Source organism: Drosophila tropicalis, unplaced genomic scaffold (genome assembly GCF_018151085.1).
Source record: "Drosophila tropicalis isolate 14030-0801.00 unplaced genomic scaffold, ASM1815108v1 contig_859, whole genome shotgun sequence".
Taxonomy (NCBI): domain Eukaryota; kingdom Metazoa; phylum Arthropoda; class Insecta; order Diptera; family Drosophilidae; genus Drosophila; species Drosophila tropicalis.
The window spans coordinates 9395956-9406949 of record NW_027173353.1 but is presented as its reverse complement, the minus strand read 5'-3'; the positions used below and the strand labels follow the sequence as shown (position 1 = coordinate 9406949).

The 10994-nt window shown below is 36.6% G+C and overlaps 1 protein-coding gene across 1 annotated transcript; it reads right to left on the bottom strand.

Annotated features, from left to right (window-relative positions):
- Positions 1–80: 80 nt before the first annotated feature.
- Positions 81–10495, bottom strand: Cad96Cb (protocadherin Fat 4-like Cad96Ca). Its single transcript, XM_068297509.1, has 5 exons — positions 10379–10495; positions 4713–5014; positions 1329–2372; positions 544–1267; positions 81–473 (listed from the first exon to the last, which is right to left on the bottom strand). Exons 1-5 carry the CDS (start codon positions 10437–10439, stop codon positions 262–264), a joined length of 2343 nt encoding a protein of 780 aa, XP_068153610.1. The 5' UTR covers positions 10440–10495; the 3' UTR covers positions 81–261.
- Positions 10496–10994: the final 499 nt, after the last annotated feature.

Genomic DNA, 10994 nt, shown 5'->3' with positions numbered 1-10994 from the left:
ACAACGAAATTCTTAATTTAAAAATTATTTGGATTTGAGTTGTTTCTCTTTTTATCGATTAATTAATTAATAACTGGGAAGCAAAAACTTTACAATTGGAACACACTCCCTTTCGCTTAAGACTAATGGTTTAAATTGTGTGCGGTGAATTTGTTTACAAGGCTAGATATAATATTTGGTCTACTACATGTACATACATAGGATTATAGCTAATTCTAAACTGACTTAGCAGCAAATATTTACAAGTTCCTCCAAAGGCGTCTAGAAGTAGACCGTCAAATTGTTCTCAGAGGAGCCCATGGCATCGGTGGCGGAGAGAAGATTCGAGCCCGGATTGGCTGTGCTATTGGTCACAGTGGCCACCTTTCGATTATTGTTCTCTGTCGTTGGTGTCGTTGTTGTTTGCAGGGAATCATGCTCGATCTCATCTTCCTCATAGAGCTGGCCATTCGCTGAGGCACGCGAGACAATGCCTGGCAAAAAGACTATTTATAGTGAATGCTTTGAGTACTGGGGGAATTTGAGGGATTAGGTTCAACTTACTGCGCACTGTGGCCGCATAGCTCTCCCGTTGTCGTTCTCGCTCTCTTTCTCTTTCCCGTTCTCTCTCCAGCAGTGCCACGGATCCGCCTAGAGCCATGCTGCTGCTGGCACCACTGGCCACATGATGCAGGCCATTATTCATGGGATTGGCCATAGTTATGTTGCCGCCTCCGCTGCCTCCGCCATGTTTCATATGCAGCACTGAAACACCGCCACTGGACACGGCTCCATTCTGACCAGATAGCTTCTCGTGGGTCACCAAATTGGCAGATGACACACTACTATGGGCCTGACTATGAACCCGGTTCCGTCCCAGACTAGGGCTGCCTTTGCCCTTACTATTTGAACGGACAATGTAGCAACTGAGTGCCAAAATGATGAGCAGAAAGAGACCCACAATCATGCCAAACATGCCCAGCATGCTGCTACTGTTCCAAGCTGATTGGGCCAAACTCAGACCCTCCATGGTCACACTTACTGGCACCGAAGTGCTGCGCGGTGGCACTCCCGTATCCGTGGCAATGGCTATCAAATGAACCGTCGACTCATTTAGATTCTGCATTTGCTCGGGTCTCATGTAGATGTTTCCAGTGGCATCAATCTCAAAGAGACCCGCATGTTGACCGCGCAACGATAGCTCCAGCTTGTCATTCCGATCCCCATCAGCCGCCTCCACTTTGCCAATGAGAACGCCCTCAAAGGAATCTGTACGAGATTGCAGGGACTAATAGAAATAAAGAAATTCAATCAATTGCCTTACGGAAGGTTACATGATTAGAACTTACACTCTTGGGCACCATAAACTCGTAGTGTGTCTCTCGGAAACGTGGCTCCCAATCATTTACATCGATTACCTCCAGGGTTAACTCTGCTGTGGTATTTGTCATGCCATCTGTGGCCTGCACTTGGAACTCATGCTTGGTCATCTTCTCATAGTCCAGGGGTTTGGCCAGCACCAACTCACCCAGTGATCCCACATTGAAGAACTGCGAATTGATGGGATCTGGTATGGTATACTTCAAATGTTTGCCCGGTTTATTGGTTGGCAGAGCCAATATACGGTTCCCCACCGCCGTATCCTCCCGGATGCGCATCACAAAACGTTTCTGGACAAACGAGAGGGTGCTCAGCTCGGAGTGGGTGCCCGGCCGCGTTAGTTGCACTGTGGTCAGAGCGTATCGATCTGGATTGTCTATTTGAGTGGCCTTGACAACCAAGGTGGCGCCATGTGCCACATCCGCATACCCGATGGGCGTTAGTAGAGTTATCACTCCGCTGTGTGGATGGATGCGAAAATATTTGGCATCCTGCGATTGCACAATTGTATATTGTATGGGCGCACAAATGCCCTCATCCTGATCCACAGCTTTGAGCGGTTCGGGTCGCATGCGTAACTCCCCGGGTCGTCCATCGTTGGGCAATTCAGCACTGTACGATTCCCGCTGGAATTTTGGATTTTGATCATCGGCATCGGTTATGACTATGCGAAGTAATGTATCCGAGTGTTTGGGTGGTGTACCCTGATCTTGGGCCCTCAACTGGACAGTGAAATTCTGCAATTGTTCGTAGTCCAGTCCCTTCTTTAGAACCAAGGTGCCTTCCAGGGGATTCAGAAATTGCACAAATTCTGCATATGGACCGGGTAATACTTGATACTCGACCGTCGAGAAGGGACCCGGCTGATCGGCGTCTTCAGCACGAGCACCCTGCAGTATACGAGTTCCGGGTACAGTAACCTCTGATAGTGTCAGTGTATACGGAGTTCCAATCCATTGAGGGGCATTATCATTTACATCCGTCACACGCACATTGACGGGAATGACAAAGCTCTGAAAGAAAGGCAACACAATGATTCAGTCAGAGCACACAACAAGCTCAAATAGTTAAAGACATCGACGTGCTTAAGCTCCTTTAAATACGTTTAGCTACACTTTCTAAGGGTAAAAAATCGCAAGTGCTTGATTATATGGTCACTGACCTCCATAGAAGAGTTCAAAGCCCAAGACCTCAGACCAAAGTCTGCATATATTTGCATGTTTTGAGTTAGGGAGCAGGCTCCAACCCCCAAGAACCCAGAAGCCCTCTCCAATCTGCACCCCCAGACGGAAGCTCTAATGGCTAATTTATGACCACTAAGCTGGGGCTTACCACAAGGCAGAAGGTGGAAGTTTTAGCTGCGAGTATGTGTGGTAACATTTTGTTGATTCTAAAATTGAAATGGGCGTTCTGTCTGATTGTCTCTAGCGCAAAGTTTTCAATTGTTTATAGAGTTGTACAAACACTTGTATAGAAGTATACATATATGTAGGCACACACCTACATACATAGGTGGGCAGGATAAGTATTCCTGCGGCAACTTCAAGAACTCGAAATTTAACAAGAACACGCACTTGTAAGCCGACGTCCAGTACTTTGGAGGAGGAGTTGGACCAGGGAGCAATATAGGTTAATTGGTTGCCCATTATTACACACGAAATGTTCTTCTGCAGGTGCGGAATGCGGTTCGAGGAAAAAAGCACTTAATTCCAAGAAATGGCGCACAATATAGGCCAATGACCAAAAGGAAAAAAAGGTGGTAGACCAACTGAACTCCCCAAATTGTGGTCAATGGGATTCGCTTTTAATTAATTTACAACCCCGAAAACAGTTTACCAACTCGAAGGTTGATTGAAACGTGTTTGCCCCTCAAGGTATGCTTCGAATTTTGGTGATCTTCTTGTTGCAAACAAGAAATATTGAAAGACCGTCAATAATACTTGTCTTAAGGCAGAACCTCTTTTTTTGGGAGACTTCTGTAAATACTAAATTATAATTTTTTAATATTCCATTGTTATACCATTAGCTGAAATCGTAAATTAAAGTCGACTAAATGCCTATAACGGGCAGAAGCTAAGTTTTTCGACCCCATGAAGTATGTATATTCTTTAGCCAAATCCGTCCTTATAAACCCTTAGATGTCAGACACTATAAGAGCTAGAGCCAACAAATTTGTTATCTAGGCTCGTGCAGTGTGTAGGATGATCAAGTTATGTAGAAAACGCGATTTATTTTTTGCAAATGGTTTTCCAAGCCTATTATCGTAAAATCTGTCACTAATATCTAGTAACGTACCAAGTTTGAATAAAATTGCACTGAAAAAAGCCAAGATATGCGTGAAAACGTTTGTAATCCATAAGAGCGGAGTTGGCCAACTAGAGTGCCTCTGCGCCTGCAAGAGGAATCGAGATATCCTACGCTTGCTATCAAGCATATAAATTGAGTTCAATTTCAATATTATTGGTCGTATAAATTTAAAACGATTACAGTGGACGCTCAGTTAACGAACGCCACGGCTAACAAACAGATTTTATTGGGAAAACAAATTTCTGACAAACTCTCTTTTTTTATTTTAGACATCTTCTTCCGTCCATTACATATTCACTTCCTTAAAAACTGTTATAACTTTCATTCTACTTTTAGGGAAAGCTGAACTCACAAAACGTATTTTGGAACACGATTATTTTTCTTTAAAAGTTTTTATGTATTGATGTTGGTTACTTTCAATAACCCTTTAAATTTAAACATGTATAAAGCGTAATATTTGTCAATCAGGATTCATATGGGAAAAGTTAACAAACAAGAAGCTGTAACGAATTGGATTCGTTAAACGAAGGTCCACTGTATTTCACTTGGTGCGTGGTAAACTAAAGTCGGCGAGGCGATTTACTTATTTCATTTGTTTAGATATCAATAGAATCCTAATCCTGTATAACAATGTGTTTCTAGCTTTCTTAAAGTCAATAAAAATGAAACTAAAACTATTCGAATTTCAAAATTCCTATTCTATGCTCAAAATTTGTCGACTTTGATGTCGTTTTGCAAAATTAATCTATTTTAACGAAAACATAGGTCAATCCCTGTCAAAAACAATATTTTCTTTAAGTATTTGTTTACCAAGGATTACCCACTTTTTTACACAAAAGGAGTATTGCTTCTAAAAGGACTATTTCCTGGTTGGCGGTCTAGAAGTTTTTTGATTAGGGTTGATCAAGGATTTACTTTCCCTACAACGTCAATTACTTTACTAACAATAAGTCTCGAATCAAGTTCGTGCAGATTTGTAAATGTTCTTAAATTTACCTACTATGTCCAAGTGAATCCTGAGTTCTGTATTTAGTTTTAAAGCTTACCGGATCTGTCGAATGCCTTCGTATGCATATGACATTCACATATATTGATGATGGCCCTTTAAGGCCTTCCTTATCCAGCTCAACTGACAGAGCCAATTCCTTAGTGCCTGCTATTATCTCTACTGGGGCATTCTTCTCCCTCAACGAGAGATTTATGTCACCAGTGTCCGCATTCGGATTACCATTAATCCGTAGTTTGCCAATAATGGAACCCACAGCTAGATCTTCTGTGGCCAAAAAACTTTCCGCTGAACCGCCACCTTCGAGATAACATCTCGAGTCCAGGATAGCGCCAAATGCAGCTGCAAAAAAATATACATATATCAACAAAATTGAAGTGAAATTTAGGTTAAAGATTCTCTGCGCAGTCACTCCCTTTCAGGTATAAGCAATTTGCGAATTAAAAGTAAATTGCAACAAGTGAAGGAAGCCACCAGCACCACCACCACCTGCACCACACACACAGAGAGTGGTCCGGTCCAGTTGTCCGTTGGGTTAGACATGTTTACTCGTAGTTTGTTTCCGCTCTACTAAGCTTCCGTTTTTCTTTCACTCTTCTTTTTTTGTTTTTGTTTTCTTTTTTGGTTTTGGTTTGTTTTTTGTTTTGTTTGTTGCTGCTGCTGCAATTCGGACCCACCAACCGGCTAGTATTCCATTTAAAAGTAAACTTGGCCTGGCCAAAACTGCATGAATCATGGTGGAAAGACGATACACTGCAGCTGATTTGCGTTTCCGGACAAGCACCGATACATGGTTAATTGTGTTAGTGTGCAAAAGCCATGGCCATTGTTAATTTAACAGATTAACTCTCAAAGCAAATTGGTTTAACTTTATAGTAGAAAGTAAACTTAAACACATATGAATTGAATGAGTGAGAAAAAGTTGGTTTAAACGGCAAATATCGTTTAAAAAATGTTCTATATTAATTATTGAAGACTAATTCTTAAAGTTGAAATTGATTTATCAGGTTCGAAACAATCAACTAACTATTTTATTAAGGCCCAAGTTATTTGGTTTAATAAATAATTCCAAGTAGTCTTAGAAACAAAGACTTTGCAAGTTTACAAATTATAATGTCATCGAATGACATTAATGAAAATAAAGACTATTTTACAGTGATTGTTTATTAAAACATGAAAATTTATTTTTTTTAAGCAGTTATTTACAAGACTTTCGGAATAATGGAATTCAAGTATTCATCCATGTTTTTAACAAATTTCAAGAATAAGGATACTCTTAGTTGTTTTTTTTTGAAACTGTTGACGAATATGTGAATATATATATCACTGAAAACGAGTAAGAAGTGTTTATATTATGATGTGAAGATATACAACGAGTGTGTGAATAGAATCTTAACGGGTAGTATCCAACTTAAATGGGGTTATGAGTGTTCTAAGGTCAATTACTTATCACTCAATTCCTCATAGAAATGGTTTCAGAAACTTTGTGGTTATTACTTTGGATGGTAACAAATAAATCAACTAATCCTGTGGAGCTCGATCTTTTTTAATATTGATTTAAATTAAAAATATATTCGGACAAAACTCGACACTTTATTCTTTTCTTTGCCATTCAACCCAAAATTTGGCAATTGTTGATCCTATATAATTCTGAATTTTAAAAAATTTATTAAGCTCAAAACGAACTACAATATGACAAAGAGTCCATTGGAAAATTTATTAGAAAACAATGTTCGTCAAATTTTAGAGGGTGTTAATTTAATTGAAAATATTTAACTGATTGAATACAATATCAGCAACAACAACAATGTTATTCGTATTTTGGTTTATATTACAGAAATATTTAAAAAATTGAAGTAAGTAAGTGGTATCGCCGACTTGACTATACCATGCACCAGTAAAACTAATATATTTTTTATAAATTTAAAAAAATTAGTTTCAAATGCTTTTTACAAGCATTTACCCTAGCTCACCCATCAGACAACGGCGGAAAGCGGCATGGCGAACATTTGAAATAAACTCGATCCCTTTACTACACGAGCCTACATACTAAGTTTGGTGGCTCTAAATCTTATAGTCTCCAAGTCCTAGACGTTCATACAGACGGACGGACGAACATGGATAGAGCGACTCGGCTGTTGATACTGATCAAGACTTTAATTCATTGATAAACCGACATATGATACCTTACTCCATGTAATTCAAGTTCTCACTTTAAGTAATTCTACAGGATTCAAAAGATTGCTAAGGTTTTCGAATTTATTTTCGAGGTAAACCAATGAAAGGTGTAAAAGGTATTAATTTGTATTGAAAATATCATTACAACTTTGTTTTTTTGTGATTAAAATGTGAACCGAATGTTCTATTTAAATGTATTCATGCAGTAGTCGGTAAAACTTATCTAACTGAAACAGATTGTGTTGAAAAATATATCATATAAGAAAAAAAAAGTATTTTGGCATAAATTATTGCCGCAATTTGAAGGAAAACATTAAAAATATTTGAAAGGAAATGCACTTGAAGTAAGGACGACTATAGCTGGCTGTGATGACAACATATTTTAAATACAGTAACCAACAAATTACAAAAAAGAGTTCTAAATAAATGGCCAGTATTGTATTTATACATTCTTATTAACATATGTAAATGTCTCAAATACATGTATTTGTTTTTGAATATCATTTTTTGTTGCTAATACACTTATATCCTTATGAGCAATCATAACTGCTTTTTCTTTAAATTTGTGTCCTTTTTAAAGATCAGAAATTGAAAGTTTTAAATACAAATGTACTTGAAAAGAATTTGTTTCGTTTTCCCTTTAAACATTTGTTATCTGTGTATTTATGATAATTTGAATTTGGTTTTCTTGATAAGAAATTCTTGACTTGCATAATATTTAGTTTAGTGGCTTGATAACTATGTAAATGTCTGACAAATTAACGAACTGTACCATGGGAACATGACATAACACCTTTTTGGTAATTACATTTGCCGTATTGAGCCCATTAAAATGTTCCGGTTAAATTCAGAAAACAAAAACAAGTTCTAAATGCATGTATTACGTTCTGGTAAGCGGTTTCAATTGAAAGAGAGACAAAATACTTATTATTAGACTTGACTTGGTGACCCTCAGATGTCACAGCCACAACGATGGGGGAATTTCTCTTTAAGCCAACAAACACTAACTGAGCCAGTTGTAAGTGAAATCTTCTTCTGTTTAGCAATTTCAAGATCTTTATGGAAAGTGGGTTAATTATTGTGACATTGGGCAATGCATATGAGATGAAACAATGATGATATGCAAACATATGCATGTATATCAAAGAAGTAGACTTTCATTGACAGTTAAAAGATAAATACGACTTTTGAAACATTTTTGAGTTTCTATAACTAAGAGATTCCTGATAGATCACGTAGATTTATGGCTGAAAACTTTCTTTAGAAAAATGGAAAGTTTTGATTGCAATTGTTGTTGTTTATTGACTTTTTGACAAATACGTGACTTGAGATAAAAGATTGCCAAAAATTACATAAAATCATTATGATTCAAACTAATTAGTAAGTGTTTATGTAAAACCAAAACCCCCCACACCGAAAAAACACAAGCATAAGCAACTAATTAAAGTCTTTTTGAAAAACAAAGCGACTAACAAAAACTCATCCATAAAGTTCAACTATCTCAAGCGGAAATCCGCGAAAGTACAACACATACCGACTTACTATATCTCTATATACATACATATATATTCGTACTGAATTGTAGTTGATATTAAAATCGAGAGTAAAGAAAAAGGCTATTACATAAATATGTTATTTTTTCTCAAAAGGGTGTAAATGTATCAACAAATGAAAGTGAGTTTGGTGACCTGAACAAATTTGCCAAGCGATGGAGACAGACACCCACACCCACACACACACACACACACCGCACATATGTATGCTTAAAGAAAAGTTTTTAAAAACACAAAAATTTTCATTGGGTTTGGGTTTGGTAAAGAAAAAAAAAAAACATCCATCCACAAAACATATTCGTTCAGCTTGATGATTTTCATCACGAAATTCCTCCTCCACTTTTGGTTTGGTCTTTGGGTCTATGCCAGTGACTTTGAGGGCTTTGGTTTTTCAGTGTGCTGCAACTTGATGATGATGGGGAAGATTATGATGAAGAAGCCAAAAGCCTTAGTTAGAGTCGAAGTTCTGTCTGGTTAAACATCATAAGCATCGCAGATTTTGCAATCAATTTCAAGTAGTTTTAGTTTTTCTGGCACAGGTCAAGAAGAAGATCATAATAATATAATAGAAAGAAGAACAATCTGAAAACCAGTTAGAGAGCGCTTTAAACTGTGACAAAGTCATTTCAAAATCTAACCGAATTGACCGAGAAAAAGTACAAATTGAGGCATATATACGATCATATTCACTGATGTATGACAATGTAATGAACCGAAATTAATGTACAAACTAGAGCAACTATGTAAATAACTTAAAGAATTTGTTGCTTCAATTGTAAGCAATCCAAAATGACAGTAAACTCCCTCCCCTCTGTCCCTTCCTCTAACTCGGCATTTTCAGTAAGTCACGTAAATAGTTTTATTTGCTATAAATCGTTGGACCAGAACCATAATGACGCTTACATCTGCTTTGTGTGTGTGTCTAGTCTTGGAATTTCACTATTTTTCAGTTTTTACTTTTACAAAGACTCAGCGAGTGGGAGGAGACTTACATGCGGCTAATTACTTTGTTTGCTGTCATCAAGTTGTCAAGAGAACATGTACATAAAGGGCGGAGGACTTAAGGAATTCTTTGTACTTGAAAAGGAAATTCTGAAAAATAATGCAAAAATGCTCTACTTAAACTTTGAGCAGAACTCTAAAATTTTAAAAAGGATTTTCAATTGAAAAGAATTATTTGTTAAACTTTATTTCATCCAATTTTATATAAATACCAGGGGGTCCCTAACTCCCAGAGGAAAAGCAAGAATATCATTCTATGGTCCTGGGGTTTCCTAAGAAAATTACTTTTTTTTTAGATACTGTTTTTGGTATTCAAAAATCTATTGTTTCTTCAGTTTCAGTTTCCCCTTTGATGTTCTTCAAATTGAACTCTAATATTGACTTAAAAACTCTAATATTAACCAAATGAAGAAATGTTTTCAGTAGTTTGTTGTTTCCTATGAAATCGACTCTTTTTGACAGGACAAACTTTAATATTATAGTTATTTATTAATAGTTTTATAAAAACAAAGATGATTTGTTTTGGAGTCAGTTTTAATTCTGAATTTGATATGTACAAATATAGTTTTAATATAGTTTACAAATATAGTTTCTACTTTTATAGCCATTTTAAGAAACGAATTATACATAAGAACCATTTACCATTGAATAATAGGTTTAAGAGGTATTTTGGGTCTTTTGAAATGATTCCTTAAAAAGGTTATCTGATATATACTTAAGTGAATATATTCAGGGTAAATGAATCGTCTTTCCATTCCGAAACAAACTCAAACATTTTGTCAATTTCGTTATACACTTGTCTTGCGAAATGTCGAAAGTAAAATTTGCTTTATTGGAATCATACAAATCTTTAAAAATATATTGAAAATACTTTATATTAGTATTATGTAGAAACTTGAGGAAATGTTTGGGTAAGACGTTATTTTTAAGAAAATAGAAAACCCATATCCTCGAAAATTATTTTTGAACTTACCTTTTTTAAGCCAACACAATGCACATATGATATAGCATATCCAATGAAGTTTTAACCACATTTTGTCTGCTGATTTCTATATAGGTACATATATACTTTTGGTTTTTTAACTTTTCTTTAGTCAATTTTTGTTTAGATGTCTTGATGTTTGAAAGTTGAAAGGATTACACATAATTTTCTGCAGTTTTTTAGTGGTTTTGAAACTGTTTTTCAGAATTTAAATCCATAAATCCATATTTGTTGGTTAGTTCTTTTTATAAACTTTTCGGTTTCATTTTTACTGCCATAAATCAACTGTTTCGTTTCATATCACTGATGTGCCACAAAACGAGGCAGCGGCTCCTTCTCTGAATCTCTCACATGCAATTTATGTGCAACTTTTTCTTCTTTTGTTTCGCCTTCTTCTGTAATTGACCGGATAACTTTAAAATGGGTGATATTACACACCTAAATGGGGTGGGGCGGCTGGTGTAGTGTGGGGTTGGGAGAAGTACCACTAGATATGTATATTATTACAAGATTATTAGATAGAGACAAAACGTATTAGCATAGAAACCAAAGCAACTGGAACATTAGCCGACCTGCCACCTCACCTCTCAACCGAGAAATCAAGAAA